Genomic DNA, 21909 nt, shown 5'->3' with positions numbered 1-21909 from the left:
CATTTTATAAATGTTTGTTTGCTGAAGTTTCTACGCGATGTGAGGACTGATAGCAGGGCGCCATCTTTGCGGAGCGAGCCAAAAGCCGCGTATATATTGTCTAGAGCGACCCTGCAGCGGAAGTGTTCACTTCCTGCGCGTGCGCTTTTTGATTGCGAAACCGGAACGTATACGACAACGTGCCCTCTAAGTCGCTGAGTATAGAACATTCGAAACGTTTGAACGCGGTGAGAAAAAAAATGCTTCTGACGAAGAAGACCCCCGAAACGCAGTCAAAGTGCGTCACCTACAGTTGGCAGCAAGCGCGCCTTCATTTCGACTTTTTCGTAGAAATAATTCCGGAAAAGCACGTGAACATGTTGGCGAAAGTGCGCGTCAAATAAGCGTGTTTCCTTCACTTACTGTCATTGCATGCAGCGTGCACTGAAACGTTAAATTCCGCGTGCTGCCCTGTATATGTTTTCCGCACCACTCCCGCGAAATTCGGACGATTTCCGTACGCGCTATACGTACGGTTCCACTAGGGCATTCAAAATTATTATTATTATTATTATTATTATTATTATTATTATTATTGTTGTTTAACGTAGCCGATAAAATATAGTTGTCGCACAATGATGATGATGCCTACATCTCCCTTTGAAACGCTACGGAGGCACATGCGAAATCTTTATGGCGTATCAAACCCTTTAAAGGGGCCCTGAACCACTCTTTATCCAAGTCTAGAAATACATATAAAGTTAAAATAGACTGTGCCAGAAATTGCCTGAAAAAGTAGTTCAGTGCTCTTCTTCGCGGTACTTCCGCTCCTTCTTCAATAAAATGCCTCGTATACCGCGAGCGGAGCTGCAGGGCTTGACTACAACGCTCCGCCTATACTGAACGTCACCGTGGCGCGCAGTTCAAATTTTATTCTGGATGCTCACGTATACAGAGGCCACTATTTACGATTCTGGCGCCTACGGTCGCGCAAAATGAGGCTCTCCTCAGCAAGCCGCAATGCACTCATATAGCTAGATACCCGGCACCCCGCGGCTGCCGCGGTATCTAGCAGACCACAGCTATACATGCAACTGCAGTACGCATGCGCAGCGTTTGCTTCGTGCACGACAGAGCTTGAGCGCTCGCTCGCGCTCATATGCTCGTAGGTGGCCGTGCCAAGTGGTGCGGACCGTCTTTGCACTGCACCAGCTTGACAGACGGTAAAAACGTAAAAAAAAAAAAAAAACAGTGTACCGTGCACTGGGTGCACGTTAGAGAACTCCGGCTGGTGGAAATTAATCCGGAGTGCCCCCCCCCCCCCCCCCCCCCCCTCCCGGCGTGCCTTACAATCGGATCGTGGTTGTGGCACTTGAAACCCAGCAACTAAATTTTAAACTTCCCGCTTACCATAGTTTGCCTATGTCATTAGTACCGGACCCCAAACTTACTGTCCATGGACGTATTCACATTTGTACAGATAGATCTGTGACGTATTACGATTTGCGCCCTCTGCATATTTACGTACTGCCAAGATCTCCGATGGAATCGACAGAATAAATAAACAAATAAATAAATAAATAAATAAATAAATAAATAAATAAATAAATAAATAAATAATATGTCTAGATCACGCGACAGTCGCCAACGTTCTTTTTCGCGAGATACGCAACGAAACTGCTGACTGCAGCAGCTAACATCACAGGCCAATGCGCAAAGAGAAAAGTCAAGGTTTGGCTGCTTACATCTGCACAAAATGTGAAAGCAAAAGGAAAAGGAAAAAAAAAAAAAGAAAGAGCGCGGAAAGGGTAGCAGCAGTGGAACTGCGTCGTGCGGCCGCGCGCGCGCGCGCCAGGCGAAACAGAAACGCAATAAAAGAGGGAGCCAGCCTTATCTTTTTTTTTTTTTTTCGCGAGGCAACGTGACATAGAAAGCGCAACACTGTGCACACACACTCGCGAGCACTCGGGGCGATGAACCGGTGCACGATCTGCGATGCGCGCGCAAAGAGCGCGGCGCGCGAGACGCGAAGGGTATCACCTTTCGCGCCGCCACCGCGACGCGTGAGAAACTGCGGCTGAAAACCCGCGCGCGCCTCCCGGTGACGATAGCGGTGACACTCCAAAAAAGAAAGTCGATCCCTATTTTCTTTTTTTTTTTCAGAACGAGCCCGCCTGGAAATGCCAAATCGCATCGGCGCGCGAGCGTGCGGGCCCACAGTTAAACGAACGCCCATATTCATAACACTATATCATCATCATTATCATCATCATAATCATCATCATCATCCTGGTTACGCCCACTGCAGGGCACAGGCCTCTCCCATACTTCTCCAACTACTCCGGTCATGTACTGATTGTGGCCATGTTGTCCCTGCAAACTTCTTAATGTCTTCCGCCCACCCTAACTTTCTGCCGCCCCCTGCTACGCTTCCCTTCCCTTGGAATCCAGTCCGTAACCCTTAATAACCATCGGTTATCTTCATCTTCCCTCCTCATTACATGTCCTGCCCATGCCCATTTCTTTTTCTTGATTTCAACTAAGACGTCATGAACCCGCGTTTGTTCCCTCGCCCAATCTGCTCTTTTCTTATCCCTTAACGTTACACCCATCATTCTTCTTTCCATAGCTCGTTGCGTCGTCCTCAATTTAAGCAGAACCCTTTTCGTAAGCCTCCAGGTTTCTGCCCCATACGTGAGTACTGGTAAGACACAGCTGTTATACACTTTTCTCTTGACGGATAGTGGCAACTTGCTGTTCATGATTTGAGAATGCCTGCCAAACGCACCCCAGCCCATTCTTATTCTGATTATTTCCGTCTCATGATCCGGATCCGTGGTCACTACCTGCCCTAAGTAGATGTATTCCCTTACCGCTTCCAGTGCCTCGCTACCTATCGTAAACTGCTGTTCTCTTCCGAGACTGTTAAACATTACTTTAGTTTTCTGCAGATTAATTTTTAGACCCACCCTTCTGCGTTGCCTCTCCAGGTCAGTGAGCATGCATTGCAATTGGTCTCCTGAGTTACTAAGCAAGGCCATATCATCAGCGAATCGCAAGTTACTAAGGTATTCTCCAAACTTTTATCCCTAATTCTTCCCACTCCAGGTCTCTGAATACCTCCTGTAAACACGCTGTGAATAGCATTGGAGAGATCGTATCTCCCTGCCTGACGCCTTTCTTTATTGGGATTTTGTTGCTTTCTTTATGGAGGACTACGGTGGCTGTGGAGCCGCTATAGATATCTTTCCGTATTTTTACATATGGCTCGTCTACACCCTGTTTCCGTAATGCCTCCATGACTGAATGCGTTTCGACTGAATCAAACGCTTTTTCATAATCAATGAAAGCTATATATAAGTGTTGGTTATATTCCGCACATTTCTCTATCACCTGATTGATAGTGTGAATATGGTCTATTGTTGAGTAGCCTTTACGGAATCCTGCCTGGTCCTTTGGTTGACAGAAGTCTAAGGTGTTCCTGATTCTATTTGCGATTACCTTAGCAAATACTTTGTAGGCAACGGACAGTAAGCTGATCGGTCTATAATTTTTCAAGTCTTTGGCGTCCCCTTTCTTATGAATTAGGATTATGTTAGCGTTCTTCCAAGATTCCGGTACGCTCGAGGTCATGAGGCACTGTGTATATAGGGTGGCCAGTCTTTCTAGAACAATGTTCCCACCATCCTTCGACAAATCTGCTGTTACCTGATCCTCCCCAGCTGCCTTCCCCCTTTGCATAGCTCCCAAGGCGTTCTTTACTTCTTCCGGCGTTACTTGTGGGATTTCAGATTCCTCTCTCACATCATCGTCATGGGTGCTACTGGTACTGTATAAATCTCTATAGAACTCCTCAGCCACTTGAACTATCTCATCCATATTAGTAATGATATTGCCGGCTTTTGTCTCTTAACGCATACATCTGATTCTTGCCTATTCCTAGTTTCTTCTTCCCTGCTTTTAGGCTTCCTCGGTTCCTGAGAGCATGCTCAATTCTATCCATATTCATTATGGATAGAATTGAGCATAGTTCATTATGTCAGATGTCTTACGCTTGTTGATTAACTTATAAAGTTCTGCCAGTTCTATTCTAGCTGTAGAGTTAGAGGCTTTCATACATTGGCGCTTCTTGATCAGATCTTTCGTCTCCTGCGATAGCTTACTGGTATCCTGTCAAACGGAGTTACCACAGACTTCTATTGCACACTCCTTAATGATGCCCATAAGATTGTCGTTCATTGCTTCAACACTAAGGTCCTCTTCCTGAGTTAAAGACGAATACCTGTTCTGTAGCTTGATCCGGAATTCCTCTAGTTTCCCTCTTACCGCTAGCTCATTGATTGGCTTCTTATGTACCAGTTTCTTCCGTTCCCTCTTCAAGTCTAGGCTAATTCGAGTTCTTACCATCCTATGGTCACTGCAGCGCAGCTTGCCGAGCACGTCCACATCTTGTATGATGCCAGGGTTAGCGCATAGTATGAAGTCTATTTCATTTGTAGTCTCGCCATTTGGGCTCCACCACGTCCACTTTCGCCTAACCCGCTTGCGGAAGAAGGTATTCATTATCCGCATATTATGCTGTTCTGCAAACTCTACTAATAACTCTCCCCCGCTATTCCTAGAGCCTATGCCATATTCCCCCACTGACTTGTCTCCAGCCTGCTTCTTGCCTACCCTGGCATTGAAGTCGCCCATCAGTATAGTGTATTTCGTTTTGACTTTACCCATCGCCGTTTCCACGTCTTCATAATAGCTTTCGACTTCCTGGTCATCATGACTGGATGAAGGGGCGTAGACCTGTACGACTTCATATATATATATATATATATATATATATATATATATATATATATATATATATATATATATATATATATATATATACAGACGCCTTGGGTACACGCGGCGTGTAACAAGGTTCTGTAGGCGGGCATTGCAGAGTTTTTTTTTCGCAGAAGGGTGCCAAATAACAATTGCTTAGAAGTTCTATTCTACCAAATCAATACGCTGCGCGAGGTACACAGGTGTGTGTATATATATATATATATATATATATATATATATATATATATATATATACACACACACACACTCCGGAGGCGCTCAATGCAAACACACACACACACACACACACACACACACACACACACACACACACACACACACACACACACACACACACACACACACACACACACACAGCGGCGATCGACGTCCGTCAGCGAAGCATGCAGCAGGATCCGTGCAACGGAGGATTCCGGTATACTTCTTAAGCTCCGGCGCAGGCGCACGTCTTTCTCTGTTCTTACCGGGAGCCCCTTTCCCGAAGTTAATGAGCGCTCGAGGGAGTGTGTTCGAAGAGGCCGAAAGAGCCGATAGCAATCGGCACGTCCCGACGCTTCGTGGAACGAATAACGGTGTCGCCGCGAGGAACAAAAAGAAAAGGAAGAAAGAAAACGCGCATAAATAATCCCGTCGAGCGGGCGTCGACTGATGACATGTTTAGGCTACGCCACTCGGCGACTACGTGCCCCGGAAGCAAGTGAAGAAGAAGAAAGACCGAAGCGAGAGAATGAGAAGCCGGCAGGAAACGAGCATCCGAGACCAGGAAGTCCGGAGGGGAGCGGGGGGGAGGGGGTGGGGGTCATAGAGAACGCAGGACAGACGCAGCTCGGAGCCGCAGCCTAGGATACGCACACACTCACGTACCGGGGAAAGAATGGGGCGAGGACAGAGGGGGGCATACACACGCGCCGCTGCCGTAAGGAGACGCGTTCCACAGACGTGTCACGCCCACACCGCCGTGGGTGTGCATTCCTTTCTTGCTTCTGGCGGCGGCAGCGGAACTGTCGTCGCTGGCCGATGCACGTGCAGCGGCAAGGGAAAGAAGCAGAGGCTAGCGCGCTGCTTGCTGCTGTGCCTCGACTGGACCGCTTCCACGCTCGTAAAAAACCCGAACCTGACCCGAGCACTGAAAGATCACCCCGGGGCGATGGTTGCCGAAGGAGCGGTTAAAAAAGAAGAGAGAGAGAGGAGGAAGGGCAGCCGTGTCCTCGTTGACAGGCACACGTGGTCTGCGCCCCAAGCGCTGTTAATTGGCTAAGGCGTAAGGGCCACGTTGCAGCCTACAGCTCGGTTAGCGGAACTGGTCGCAGTGCGGATTAGCGTAAGAAAGCGGATCTGGGGCGGAATTCACAAAGCCTTTAATCGAAAGTGCGCTTTGCCTTTAGCTGGGCGCCTTTACTAATTATACGTCCAACAATAACTGCGACCTGCAATTTGCTCTTCCTGTGAAGACGGGCCCTACAGTGGCTATGCCACGTGAAAATGCAAAGAGAGCCCGACGGTGATATATATATATATATATATATATATATATATATATATATATATATATATATATATATATATATATATATATATATATATATATATGCGTACTCAAAGTCGCGATGCTACTGGGCTAGGCGCGAGCAATCCCGCTAAAGTTTACGCTGTTCAGCAAACTAGGTCCCATTGGGAGCTTCTGGTGGCGAGACAAAATTAAAGAAAAACGAGGAGGAGGAGGTGTTAAGGCCAAGCTTTCTTTGCCTCTTCCTTCGACTTTCCCACAGCTTGTGCTGTCTCGCACACCGTGTCCGGGGGTTTTTCAGAGCGTGAGTGTACATGACAGGAGAGCGGCAAAGAGAAAAGGCGACGCGAGAAACTCGTTTGGACCTTTGCACCGCGTCGAATATGCACAGTGCCAACAGTGCCCTCTGGAGCTCCCTGAGCGTCGCCACATTAGCCTCTTAACAGCTGTAACTATCCGTGACCCCCCGCAAAAGCACTGAGTAAATCGCGGCGCTTACCTACAGTACTAAGTCAATTTAAGCCTTCTCACTGGCTTTTTGCTGGCGCACACAACACCCCTGTGAAGTTAAATAATCATGTCGAATTGTTAAAGAAAGAAAGGAACCGTGCAAGTCTAGAGGGGACGTAGATAGAACTGCAGAGAGGAGGGAGAGAATGGATAAGAGTAGAACCAACGCAGTCGCTAAACTACGCTGAGCGAGTCTCGCAGTTCCCAAACAGGGGGAGAGGAAAAGATGACGTGAGCAGCCGAGGAAACAGCGGTTGCGGGCAAACTATAAATTTACGGTACGCTTCTGCTATTTCTGAAAAAATAAACACCGCGCAAATTTGTAAAGCGGACAACTTACGCAAGGCGTGCAGACGCAAAGCCGCATTAAAATACCGTAGGGTCTAAGCGACACTACAGAAGCGGTCGCACGTCAAATGAACACGTCTGGGCTCGCCGCGGTAGCCTGACGGCTATGACATTGCTCGAGGTCGCGGGTTCGATCCCGACCGTGGCAGCCGCATTTCGACGGGAGCGACATACAAAAACGCTAGTGCGCTTAGATTTAGGTGCACGCTAAAGAAGACCAGGGTGTCAAAATCAATCCGGAGTCCACCCCTATGGCGTGCCTCATAACCTTAAAGTTTAACATCTGCCACGGTGCGATGTGCAGCCATGAGGCATGGATAATGCTCAAACCTCTCAGAGATTACGAACAATGGCGCGCAACAGCGCCTCTAGGAAGCACCTTCCCCTGTGTATTCTGTGCACTACGCAGATATGCAGCGTGTGGCGCACGCAAGGTAACGTTTAACATCAACTCACCACTCTCGTGTTGTTGTTTGTTGTTGTTCATTAAAATTATGGGGAGTGCGTGGGATATCCGCATAGTTTTAATGAACAACAACAAAAATTCAGCGGTGATTTTTTTTTGCTTTTTGCTTTCTTTTGTTACAGGTAAGGGCATCAGCGAAGGGGACAATTCGCTGCGGATTCCTTGTAAAATAATTATTTCGTACCTCCACCAACATGTTGCGGGGAGAATAAAAGCATAATATATATTTGCAGACTATTTACAATGATTACCTAAGAGAATGGCAGGATGGAGGATAAATCGCGAAGCCTATCAGCGTCGTCGATTTTCGGTGTCTCCTTTGTCAGCAACTGCATCACAAATAGCATAGGACATATGCACGTCAAGCGACCAAGCTCTAAACGCAGAATAGCGAAACTATATAAGCGCGATTTTGGAATCGCAGCACGCGACAGCGATAACGAGCAAACGTGTATACGCTTAGACGAATGTGGCCACTTCAGGCTTAATCTCGGTTGTCTTCGCCCGAAGGCGCTGTTTACTTGCTTTTTTTTTTCCCCTGCTATACACATGTTAGCGGAGGAGCGAGTAAAAGTCAAGTCATAAAAGAGAGGTATATAGAGAATAATTGTGACGTCATCGATGAGCGGTTCTGCGGCAAACAGAGGCAACTATTATAATTAAGCTACACGCGTGCAAGTGCTAGACGACCAGGGCGGGCTTACTCAACCGGACGAATTTTTTTTTCCCCAAAACAAAGCCATGACCGCCGCTCGGAGTCATTTGTCGGGTGTGTGTGGTGGGCATGCAGCGTTGCATGCACACCACACACCCGACAAATGGCTCCGAGCCAGACAACGGCAGCGACTTCCAGGAGTCGGGCCACGATGCACACGCGCTGTCGGGAGTAATTTGTCACGCGCAGAAGGTTAACACCGTCCCCATTTAGAGTTGCAGAGCTTTCTCACAATGGCAAGATCCGACACTTACTACACGTTGGAATGAGAAACGCAGCAAACCTAACAGAATCTAACCCTGAAGCACAGAAGGCCATCACGACATCGCTGGTCAACGCGTTCTGTTTCGAACGGCGAAGGAGTCGACCGGCCCATGCGAGAGCGACCGCTTTGAACGTGCACTTATGAGGAGAATGGTACAAGGGTTCGTAGGCCGGAAGAACTAAGAATGAGATGAACACGCCCTTCACCCAACGAATCCCCTAACCCAGACACCCCTTTGCCACCTCGTCGCCAACAGCGACCGAGAGCCGTTCATTCATTCCTACGCCGTCCTTCGAATGCACGTGCTCTCGCCCTTCCCAAAGACACGCCGCTGTTTGACCGAATTCCCACGATGCCCACGCAATCCATACCTGTCGCGCAATGCGTACCTTCTTCCAGGGAGTGCGTAGAAACAGCAAGCAGGAATTCCGAACAATTGCGGTGGAAAGAATCGAATCGAAGAATACCTCGGCGCATGTGTGTGAGCGCGAATCCCACCCCGTACACCGTAAAAAAGCAGCGCTGCAAAAAGCTCTGGCGGTATTCATCAATGTCGCGCGTGCCTTTGTGAGAGAGGAGCTAGCCGCTGCTATACAGGCAGGTATATAGGACCCGATCGCTCGCAGAATACCACACACTCGTCGAAACTACGGGCTCACGTCAGAGCGGCCGGGCCGCAACTTCGGGGCGCGCTCTTCTCCGCTGCAGTTGTTTCGGCGAACGCAGAAGAAGACAAATAAAAATGACTTTGCAGTTAATTATTCACAAATGAAATACGATAGGGACAACACAGAGTTAAAGGCACGCACAAACACAGACGCGCACACACAAAATAGCTATCGAGCACGAGCTATCCGGACAGTGGGCGCAGAAAGAGAGAGAGAGATGCAAAGGAGAGAAAGGCACGGACGTTAACGAGAGTTAAAGCCTCCGGTTACTTGTAAAATTTACAAAACCGTAAAAAATGCAAATGTAAGCCTACGATCATACAGTCGTGTCGATACGGCGCCTTGTTCTGTCCACCCGTGTTGTTCACCCCCCCCCCCCCCCCCTTTTTTTTTGTCCCATTTCCTGCGTTGTGCACTTGATGACCGCCACCCAGACAGCGCGAGCTGTAAGTTGAGAGCACGGCCCCGCTTGATCGCGCTGTCCGAAAACACGGAAGGGGGAAATCCGCTCGTGTGTTACACAAACCTGGACAGCAGAAAGATGCGTGACGAATTGGAATTCCTCGCGTGGTGACTACCATCGTTCGCCGTTTTCCCGGATTGGCGCGCCTCCTTGCTCCCCTGGCCGCTGATCCATCATGTGCGCGGCGCGAGGAAAGCGCCCCCGGCGACGCGTCTTCCCCGTCTTCGACGCCATGCAGAAGCGGCGCGGGGCGGCCCCCCTTCGCTACCTCGTCGCGACCCGCGCGTCAGCGGACGATCTCCTATCTGGCGGCATCGCGCGCGCTCATCGGGTCGTGAAGGGACCCGCGCTGACGCACGACACCCCCGGCGGCTGGCTGGCTGGCTGCAGCATTCACGCGCGCGCATGCTTGAGGAGGGGGTTGCGTTTGTCGCACGACGGTTTCGCTCGCATATTCGGACACGAGCTGAAGGAAACGTGAAGGAAAGTGGGCCGCATACGCTCGAGCGCACGACACCAGGGGCCCCGCCCCACCCAAGCCCCTCGGGGAACACTGAGGTTTTTTTTTTTTTTTGCGCTTCACCCGCACCCTGAATGTACTATCGCGTGGTGCCTTATTATCTCCATGTTTCTTTTTATTGTACTATTTCTTTTATTTATTGTTGATTTCAAGTGGCTTGCATTGTAATATTGAGTAAACGAACGATTCATTTCTGCACTGTGCGGCACGTGTGTGGTATCGCTATCGCCAATGGTATCGCTATATTTATGTTCTTTTTCTTGTTTTTATTATTGCGCATAACGTTATCTGATGTATCGCGGGTTTATAAGGAAGCCCAAATGCATTTACATGTTACTTTGACAAAGGCTGGTCCACCAGCCGAAACGTGAGTGAAATATACTCTGCTTATTGAACGTACGTCGTACTCTTCTTCATTTTACTACCGGGGCCAGCGTGATTTCCTCAGCGATATATATATATATATATATATATATATATATATATATATATATATATATATATATATATATATATATATATATATATATCGAGTCCCTCGGTTCTTTTAATCCTCGCTCATACAGAGCAGCGTACGAGTACGATAGCGCACGCTCACCGAAAACGCCGAGACGTTGGGCCAGAACCCGAACCCTCGTCGCTCGTATTTCAAGTCTCGGACGTGGCGTCGGTAAAACCTACACACACAGGACGCGCAGCATGCCACCTAGCCGTAACAAGGGATCGCGCGTAACGGGCGAAGACAGAGAGCCAGACAACGAGGTGGTGCGGCGCGCCCGGTTGCCCAACAAGCGCGGAAAGAGACACGCGAAGCACACAGAAGCCAAGGTACCGCAGCTGCCGGCGCTGCGTGGAACGGCGCCAAGGCATCGTCCTAAAATACGGCACCGGCGAGAAGAGCAGCAGGATGCATCCATCGAGAGGAGGGGGGACCCTCCGGGGCGGACAGGCGCGGCGGCCTGTGGCCCAGCGAAAGGCAGAAAGAAGAGAGACGCGACACCAAGAACAAGGGCGTTCAGACACACACGCACACACGCGCACGCACGGAGAGACGCAGGGAGAGGGAGGGCCAGGCTCGGAGTGTGTTCCGGCTGCTGCATGCGGCGAGGACTCGAGGAGGTCGGCGTTCAGGGTCGCGGAGCAACGCACTCCGGCGTGGGGGAGGAGGCGACGGGAAGTGAGGGGCGTAGTGGCCACTCCGGGCTGGCGGTATACGGACTTTTATTTATGTGGTGACTTACATACTGCATACATACTGCGTGGCAGCGACAGTAGTGCCACGATGAACTCTCGAGGCACAGCGAGCGGCACGCTATAGGCACCGCAGCCAATCAACAGTCCAGCACCGAACACGTGATGTTACGGCACGCAGCTATTAAGAAGGGCGGGCGCAAATTAAGACACGGACGAAGCAGACGGGACGAGCGCGAACTTCTACTTCGTCTGTGCAGTATATATATCCCAATTTGCGCCCCTCTTCCAACAGGTACGTGTCCCCAACTAGCCCAACAAAAGAAGTACCCCTATGTTACGACACGGGCGCAGCACAGATTGGTTTGGTTAGCTGTTCACTTAATGTAGTAGCGCAACACACACACGCGCGCACAATGAAGAAAGAAATCGGGCAGCAAAGTCAGTAAAATATAAAGAATTTTTTTTTTTTTAGAAACGTAATTTCAAATTAAGCACTAGATATTTTTTAAGATTGGCCTTCAGGTCAATACAAATATACAGTGAATAACACGTATATATGCTATAATTGCTACCGCGAATAAAAATTAGAATGTGGATGTGCGGGCTCTACACGCGACGCAATTTAATTCTTTCCATTCGAACACGCGCAGCACATGTGACGTGTCTACATCGCTCAAATAGAGGAGGTAAAAAAAAAAAGCGGAAATTTGTTCCGTTTCCGAAAGTATGGTGTTCCCGTTAGTTTCCGACGGCGGTATGAACTCCTGCTTTAGCAGACGTAGCCGCAATTTGTGGGAGTCACAGAATTCAGTGCGAGAACTTCAAGTTGGCGTCGCCACTAATACACATTACCCTTCGACGCCTTTTTTCGGGAATACTGACGCGCCGCTGCCGGCATGAGAGATGCCGCTTTCGGTATATTCTACAGAAGTGTACGTATACACGCTGCTTCCCTATAGCTTATCTTGCCGCATACCCTCTATCCACATATTATATACTTTTAATAAGCGTTGTCATGACGCTTACACTTCTTTCCCCGAATCAAAGTATAGCGAGAGAGAAAAAAAAAAAGAAGGAAACAGGGTGACATACCGCTCTCACATAGAAGGAGAACACATAATTATCTCATCAGGCGGCTGTTTACACGAGAAACCGCCTCTGTTTACGTACCAGAAGCGACGCGCGCGAGCGATGGTGCTGCCTCTATTTTTGGCGTAAAAGAAACAAGTGGTTTGTATCTCGCTGCACTGGCCACTCACGGCGCGCCTCTTGACATTTCGGATGGCCGCGGTTTGTTTAATCGATCCCGCGGGGGGTTTCACCACTCGGGAGCGGCGAGCGACTTACAAGGAGACGTTTGTATTTTATTAATGTTACTTTACACATTTGTGAGGGGCCGGGGACCGCGATATAACCTCGGCGTGGGTGTGTGTGTGCGTGTGTGTGTGTGGGGGGGGGGGGGGTTCAAAAAAGAAGAAGAAAAAAACACGAAGAAAACGACCCCACCAAGCAGAAAATGCGAACCTCCTATAAGCGCTTTTACGTGTTCTTGTTCGCCCCGAGAGATGCGCTGCGCATGATAATTCGACGTTGCGCAAAACACCAGAAGCAAACACGTTTCGGACACAGCATATATATATATATATATATATATATATATATGTATATATATATATATATATATATATATATATATATATATATATATATATATATATATATATATATATATAAAGTTGCTGGCCGCGAAATGAAATATAAAGGGGAAAAAGCGCACTTGTGCCTGGAGTATATGTAGTGCGGCTGTGTTTCCGCAAAGCGCGACGAGAAAGCACTTCGCTAATGAACGTATAGGGCCATTCCCAGGGCGCGTTTCTTTGGTATAGGCGTGCAGTTCAGCTCACGTAAAGATTAGAAAAAAAGAAAGAAAGAAACGGCCTTGCAATACTGTCTCTTCTCGCAGTGAACGGCACTACAATGTGAAAGAAACAAAAAAATGGCGAACAATATGGGGGAAACCGCCTGTATAGGCCCAAAGGCTTCGTCCAGACAGCTATCAGAGAATGTCAGGTCAAAGCTTTGAAGTAAAAAAAAAAAACACACACAATAACGCATTTAAATAAGGCAATAACGCGCCACAGCCGTTTCCGACAATAACAAAATCCGTTTTTCCGATTGCAGACGAGAGAAGTATATACATATATACTACATGTCTATCACATTTGCGCGCTATTGAAATGAGAGATCGCTCTAAACGAAACACTCAAGGACCAAAGACACGCGTTCCATGCGTGAATGGGTTTTGTTTATCGAGAAGAGTTAGACGGAGCGACGCACAGATAGTAGTTCTCAAACTTTCGCAATCTTCGTGGAGATTAAGCAGTGTATCGATATTGTACATCGGGTACTGAGGAAACATACTGAATGGAAAGCAGGCCAGAAAGAACATTAGAAGAAAAACGAGAAAGAAAAAGAATAAAGGGCTGCGGGCGACGCCATATTAAAATTCCCCCACCAGCTTCGCCTGACGCCACAGATTTCGATATCGTCTGCTTGGGGCTGCTCACTATCTCAAAAGATGATTCTGCCTCAAAATATAACGAAAAGAGTGAATGAACCTGCAGGACAACATTCCCGTACGTTCCTTGCAGTAGGAGGAAACGAATGCGCGTAAACAACACGTCACAGCTGCGTTTTTCAACCAGTTTTGGTGGCAAATTCAAGGAGGGAAGGTGGGCCTATCGTTTTCCTTAACGAAAGAGTACTTTTTTTTTTCCCACAGAAGAAACGTAAATGGTGTTTTGTCGGGTGCACATCCAACATTACTAAGTGTTTTACATAGCATTTTACGCTTACCGACTCTTGGATTTTGGAAAGTGTTTCAGGTTCCGTTTAAGGGCCTCGGACTTTTCCAATGCGACCGAAAGGCGCGGGCCTTGGTAAAATGCATTTTATTAACGTTTGCACAGAGGACACACATTTTGTCGGATACATATTCACTTCATTAACGATTTATTTTTTAAAGAACCTAGGAGCAAGAGTTGAAACTTAAAAGCAATCCATTGCTTTTGGATCACAGTGACTTCTCCAGAGACTATGTTCTCGCCACTTACGCCTGCTTCAGGAACTTGTCTGAATAAACCTGTTGAAATCTATAGTATGAGAAAAAAAAAAAAAAACCGTCTGCGCCGGTGTGACACACAATTCGCACAAACTGTGGACAAGGCCCCCGTGGGAAAGCCGAAACGTGAAAGCGCTCTTAAATCCTTTTGGTCGGTCTTCTGGCCCTTTCCTTTTTACCAAACAAACTTGCTCATAGTATATGGTGGTTTCTGCTGCCACAAAATGGCGACAGAGGTACACCATCAAACTTTCTTTATTGTAGGCATTTCTTCTTCTTCTTCTTCTTTTTTGCAATCTTGCGTCAGGCCCACCTTTCACCACCTTTATCACATTTTCGCACGCAGAATCGATCTTTCGTAACACTTGCCGCAAACATTCGTCAAATCGCAAAACTAGCTTTAAGGTTTACAAAAAAAAAAAGAAACAGAAAAATCGGGAGGGTTGGTTCGGTACGACTCAAACCTCACTGGCCGTGTGCTCGCCGTACCCGTCGCGGAGGCTCATTGGATGCACGACGTTCTGCCGCTCAGCTCGAGGTCCCAGGTTCAATACCCGATGGCGGCGCGGCCACATTCCGATAGGAAGCGGAATGCGAGAAAAACCCTTTGGGCGTACGCTAGGGAACATCACGCGGCCAAAATTAACACGGAATCCACCAACTTATAACGACGATCCTAGGCATAGCCCGCTGTGCAGTTTCGGGGCGATTTAAACCCGACAATGTAACGTTTTGTATAATGTTCCCCGCGTTCTACCTGTCCGCGTGCAGCCACCACCATGCAGAACGCCACGCAAATAAGTGTTAACGCATCACATTGTGTGTGTGTTGCGCTAACTTCTTCGTAAAACTTCGCCACACTTCGCCGCGCTCGTCGGCAGGATTACACACGCGCGACCGCGAAGACGGACGCAAAAGAAGCCAAGATTTTAAAAGTGGCTCGCGCGGATCGCGCGCTGTTAGCGTCGTCCTGTACGTCGAACACGCCCTTCCGCCGGCTCTCAGCTGTGCGCGCAAACTTCCTTTGCGCATCTCGGGCACGTCGGCTTTGACACACGCTCTGTCTAACCGGTATGGCGGCGCGGCAACATAGGGTCGCCGCCTTTCATATTATTTACATAGCAATTCATCCACATATGTTGAGCGATTAAATGAGTAGGGGGTTACAAGAACTATCGAAAGAAAGAAGGGACAATAAATAAAAGAGGAAAAAATAAAAGAAACGATGAGAACTGAACGCATGGCCAGCTCACGGCTGCAAACGGCGGTTGAATGTACGTGGTTATGGTGTAGCCGCCCTATAATGGGGGGTGGGGGGGGGGGTGGCAGTGCAAAATAATACGCCACACAACGATGCCGAAACCATATCTTGCGCCGTTCCTAACTACGTCTTAAGCCTCGTTCGCTCTGAGTTTGAAAGAAAAAAAATACAGTAGGTTCCCAATGCTAAAGCAGCCGACTCTGCGAGTGCCCTCACATTAAAGCGATTTGCATATCGCTGAGCTCCAATAAAAACGCCAAAGCAAGGAGCGAACAGTACGTTTTAGCAAGTGAGATACGAGAAACGCTCAGGAGCGGTCTTAGCGTTTTACCTTTGTTATACCTGTGACGATGATGAAGCCTCAATTAATGGCCTATCCTTGTGACGCTTCTCCTCGCCTTTTTCTTCACCGCAATCAGTTCAGCGCAAAATTAAGACATGGTGAAAACATATATTCGTTAAAGCGACACAGCGCTGTAATATGAAAACGCAGCTACATATTGCAGTCGGATACAACTTAAGTCTGCAGTGAAGCCCCGCCCACGCCATCATAACCGCCAGCCACTGTTCCTCCGCGAGGCTGCAAATAGTTCGTACTTCAAACTTTCTATGTTACCTAAATAAGGTGGTAACCACAAAAATAAAACTATAAGCGCGTAATTTTATACGTGTTCACTCGTCTATTCTAGTGGAACGGTGAAAGCCTAATTCTTTATTGAACTGAAATAAAACGCTTGCTTCACTGCGACTATTTATGGTCAAGTTTCACTTCAGTGGACAGTGAAGTTTCATGAGTAAACGGTGTCAGCAGTGAAATTAACTGTACCGCGGACTTTTGAAGAGCGAAATGCTCAGACTACATACACTTTGTCCACGTCTATTGCACACTCCATCGTTTCCGCCGATGAAAAGGCTCTTCAAGAACAGCAGACGCTCCGGTGGTATCAAGTCATCATCATCATCATCATCAGCCTGGTTACGCCCACTGCAGGGCAAAGGCCTCTCCCATACTTCTCCAACAACCCCGGTCATGTACTAATTGCGGCCATGCCGTCCCTGCAAACTTCTTAATCTCATCCGCCCACCTAACTTTCTGCCGCCCCCTGCTACGCTTCCCTTCCCTTGGGATCCAGTCCGTAACCCTTAATGACCATCGGTTATCTTCCCTCCTCATTACATGTCCTGCCCATGCCCATTTCTTTTTCTTGATTTCAACTAAGATGTCATTAACTCGCGTTTGTTCCCTCAACCAATCTGCTCTTTTCTTATCCCTTAACGTTACACCTATCATTCTTCTTTCCATAGCTCGTTGCGTCGTCCTCAATTTGAGTAGAACCCTTTTCGTAAGCCTCCAGGTTTCTGCCCCGTAGGTGAGTACTGGTAAGACGCAGCTATTATACACTTTTCTCTTGAGGGATAATGGCAACCTGCTGTTCATGATCTGAGAATGCCTGCCAAACGCACAATGTTATTACAATGTTATTTTGAAATGGTCGCATGACGACAATTTTGTTTGCTTCTGTGATTGGCTGGCGGAGTAACACAACCCCGCGGGGTCCGTGTGCCTTGGTTGCAAACTGCTATTTTTTGGTATCTTTCTTTTAGTAAGTAATAAGCTGTCAACGCCGTCAGACATGAGTGTTTGTTATTATTATTAGTAACAATTCTTATTAATTTATTTTTAAAGAGGAAAGCGCACGCTGAAGAAACCCATCTGAGGTTTCACTATTACTTAGTAGCAAGGAAGCCGCGCACCTTGCGCGTTTCAACAAAAAAAAAAGAAAAAAATAGAAATACAAGCATTAAAAAATGAAAGAAAATAAAGGCAAGCAGGCGCACCGGTCAATCACACGCGGTCGTATGTCCCACGCTCTTGCAATATGCTCTTGCTTGGAAAATGTGCAGGGAGGGTACCACGTTAAGAGGTACCGCGATGTCCAGCAAGAGAAGTGCATACACAGTCGCAGCAGGCTGCGAGAGAAAAAAAACTAAACACGACCGAGAAGCAGGAGGGGGGTGGGGAGAAAGATGGCTGGAGAACGTCAGCAGCAGGCGAGCGCCCGTCGGAAAGGCACGTATCCACAAGCGCAAACAGCGTCGTCCAGCACAGGGAAGCCACGGCTCGAGGAATGTGGGCACCGCTCTCCACATCTTGATGGCCTCCGGCAACTGCCAACAATACCGATCGTGGGGTGCGGGAGGAGCGGCGAAAGTTCGACGGCACCGCGAAGGACGCCACGAAAAGCACCTCACTGTTATTACGGAGGCGGCAAATGGCGCGCGCTACGACGATCCAGAGAGCTGCAACAGTCCGCGGTCAGGTTCAAGGTGCATTCGAACAAGTTTCCTGGCCGAGCGAGCGAGTCTCCGCGTTCTTTTTTGTTGCTGCCAGAGGTCCTTGACGCAACGATGCGCGCAAAACAATCGAAATGCTCAGACGCGGAGAAGTGTTCCGAGGTTCAGTTCGAGGGACATATCCTGGGGGGACAAAATGTTGCAGGCCTTACTAAACTTCAGAACTGCACGGCAGGGAACCTAGAGAAGAAAAAGTTTAACTGTACTACCAGCCAATTCGCTATGCTCCTGCAGTTAACGATTAACAAAAAAACAGAAAAAAAAACGAGATTCACTACATCGTTATCGCTGTGAAAGGAGGAGGGCCTCCCGAAGCAGCCAAGCATGCGGCGGGCCCCATTGAGGGCAAGTCAAGCGTCCAGTGTTCAGATCATACAACAGACAGCAACTCGAAAGTTCAGAAGTGAAAGCTGTGAATGTATACATCGAGCAGTGGCTAGACGCTCACTGCGTATGTTATGCAACGCAGGGGCAAACATCCTACACCCAGGCAGTGAAACACGGGAAACAAAAAAATACATGCAAGATTTTCGTTTCTTTCTTACTATTTTTTTTTGTGCGTGTGTCCCGTCAAGAGATATTCAGTTAACGGCATAAAGACTCGCATAGGATCCGAGGTTTGCATCGTACAATATATCTCTATATGTGGACATTTATCGCATCATCAAGTCCTGTATTTATTTCACTTTTTAAAAAGAACAGCTGCATATGAATCAAAGGCATGAGTGCACGCCCCACGCTATCAGTACGGTGGCAACAGCCTAAAATAAGGAACGCGCCGGCATTGAGTTGACAGCTCCGCCGGATCCTTCGTTTCTGTTCCAAGAAGTAACAATATACAAGGCCTGGCAAATACAATACAAATACAATACGTGATCGCGGCACGCTCCGAAAGCGCGCGACACACTTAAACGAACCGTGGGACGAACACGAGCCGTCAAAGTGCTCGGCGGCACAAGGCGCAATGTCGCGTCGGCTTGCTGTCGCGACAAAAGTTGGGCGACAAAATCGGTTCGCGCTCATCTCCGGTGCGCGAAGCCACTCACCCAGAAGAGAAAATTGAGGATGACCACCGTGTACTTGAGGCAGGCGTAGCATCCTCTTAGTGCCATCTTGTCGTCCTCGCAGAGTAATGTAGTCCGCGCGGCTCGAGATCACACACAGGTTAGCAGCGTCGTCTCGAAATCCCCTCGTCGTACGGCTTATCGCCACTGTTTCCCACGCGCGCACGCTCGGCAAGTTTCCTCAGGAAGAACGAGAAGTGAGCGGCAGCGACCGCTCCTCTCCTCCACCGATCAATAACGGTTTCTGCGCATGCGCGCGGCGTCCGCCTCACACCTCCTTTCTTCTTGTTAAAACAACGCTTGCGTTCCACTTGCCTGTAAGAGAGAAAGAAGGTAACTAGACTTACAACACAATCCAGTACGTCTTATTGGCGCTAAGTACCACACGAAGCTAAGTCAAAGCGCGTGATAAGCTCTACGACAGCCATGGTGGTAGGTGGCGTCGACAATTGCAAGAGCTATGTACTAAACGTTCGCCTAGTTAGGTACGTAAAATACCAATGACATGCTAATTACCATAGACAATGTGATAGACCATGGAGCTTGCACTAATATTGTTTGTCGAAACGTGGTAGAAACAACGGTAAATTTCTACACTCTCGGCCTCCGAGATTGCGCAGGCGCATACAATCTCGGAGGCCACAATAATTACTCAAAGCAGCGTTGATGCAGCTTCCCAGATGGCGCCACCTGGCAGGTTTGCTTGCTGCGGTAAAGCTAGGGAAACGACGGAGCATATTTTATTAGAATGTGAAGACGTCTACCCAGCGGTCGATTTAGGCATCACTGGCCTCCTTGAAGCCCTTGGGTTCAGCGGGAGCAGTGGTAAAGCAAACAGGTCCGCAATAGACATTAGTAAGAGGCGATTGGAGGATTGGTGGAAGAAAAGTAGGGAAACGACAGAAGACTGAGACGTACAAAAGCACAATTCGCAATAGGGGATCAGAAAGTTTGGACGTGGTAGTTCATAGTTTTTTTTTCTTTTTTCATTGGTTAACCTAGGTAGGATATTAGGCAGCATAGTAGCAAGAGCTTGATGGCGCAACCCACCGCCGCGTTCCAAAGGGGACGCTCATAACATCCATCCATCCATCCTACCACGTAATGTATTTTGCAGGAGAAATGCGATGCTCTCGAGTTTGAACAACGTTCGAATTCCCTAGGTTACAGGAATACAAATACCTAGGAGTGTGGATCAAGGAGAAAAGTGAAAGCAGCGCGTGGAAATACACACACACCAACGCCTTCCTTTTTATAATAAAGGAGGCGTTGCACACACACACACAGACACTTATTCAAACACAACACGTGGGAAGAAATGGTAGCCATTCTTCAGCGCCACATTTGGGAACAAGTTTAAAAGTACAGGTACTATCTAGAGGCTCTTAGAATTTTAGCACTAGACGCAGATCAAAAATCTACAAACTAATCCTTCAAACTACAGCAGAGAGAGCAGGCACCAACAGCGATAATGGTGTGCAGAGAACAGGCACAGTGGAAGCTAGCTATATATCATGTGTAAAACTGTATCGAAAAAAAAAATCATAAAGCAAGTGTTTCACCACAATTCAAAGGGGTGTGTGCATTCATCAAGGCCATATCAGGTGGCCCATGGCCTTGTTAGAACACTTACTGCAAGGATGACTACTCATACATAACATCTGGAAATGATCCAGAAACCAGTGAGCATGTTTTGTTGGAATGTCACAGAATGCATCATGCGTACACGCCTTGGGTATACATACATGTTTCCAGTGCATACTGCTTTGGGTATCAACGACAGTAGGGGTAAATGCAAACGTACTTGTGGTTGAGACTATACTAATAGTGGTGGCACTGACGCAGACAAAATACTCGGTGACCATTCTGCATTACAGTATGTATACCAACTTAATGCAAGAAATGGGAAATGTTACGGCTTGTTGCTCCCAATCATGGATACAGTGCAGAGGTACAATCAACAAAGATTTCTGGCACCTGCCACCACTTCACTTCAAGGAAATGCCTGAGCTGCATTGTTATTATGCTTTTCTCGTTCAAAACCGCAATGTTTAGAAACTATATCCTAGCCCATTCAACGTCTATAATGGACAAGCAAGTTTTTTGATGTAATCGTTCTGCAGAAACCTGCAAGGTGGAAAGAAGTAATTGGCATCCACCCAATCATAGCAATTGCTACAAAGGAAACCCATACGGGTTCCTCGAAAGAAAAGCCTTTGTCCTAGTCTGGGACTTGAACCCAGGACCACCGCCTTTCCAGGGCAGCCGCTCTACCATCCGATCTAACCATGCAGCTAACAGTAGCTATTGCTACGATTGGGTGGATGTCTCATTCTCCCTTAACTACGCAAGTTTTTTATTCAAAGGCAAAACATCACTTCCATGCTATAACATGAATAGAACATAGAAGCTAGCTGACACAAGGAGGCCATAAATAACTGTGCAGACTTTCACACATATCTGCAAATGTTTCCTTCTACCGATACCACACAAAACAGTGCAAGACCTACTGTACATAATATTGAGCTACTGCACCACTGCTTTGAATTACGAACAAAACTACAACCTTTTCTTTTTTAAAAGGACAAAACATGTGCATGCCATGTGCTAATAAAACAAACACCCATG

At 47.8% G+C, this 21909-nt stretch overlaps 1 protein-coding gene across 1 annotated transcript in view; it reads right to left on the bottom strand.

Annotated features, from left to right (window-relative positions):
• The window catches only part of LOC126537517 (CD9 antigen-like), a 100679-nt gene extending 81190 nt beyond the window's left edge, over window positions 1-19489 (bottom strand). The window contains exon 1 of the mRNA XM_050184599.3: window positions 19264-19489. Within this exon, the coding sequence (XP_050040556.1) occupies window positions 19264-19329 (66 nt within the window). The 5' untranslated portion in view covers window positions 19330-19489. The remainder of the gene's footprint in view (window positions 1-19263) is intronic.
• Window positions 19490-21909: the final 2420 nt, after the last annotated feature.

This window comes from Dermacentor andersoni, chromosome 4 (assembly GCF_023375885.2).
Source record: "Dermacentor andersoni chromosome 4, qqDerAnde1_hic_scaffold, whole genome shotgun sequence".
Lineage (NCBI taxonomy): Eukaryota > Metazoa > Arthropoda > Arachnida > Ixodida > Ixodidae > Dermacentor > Dermacentor andersoni.
This window is presented reverse-complemented; position numbering and strand designations above follow the sequence as displayed.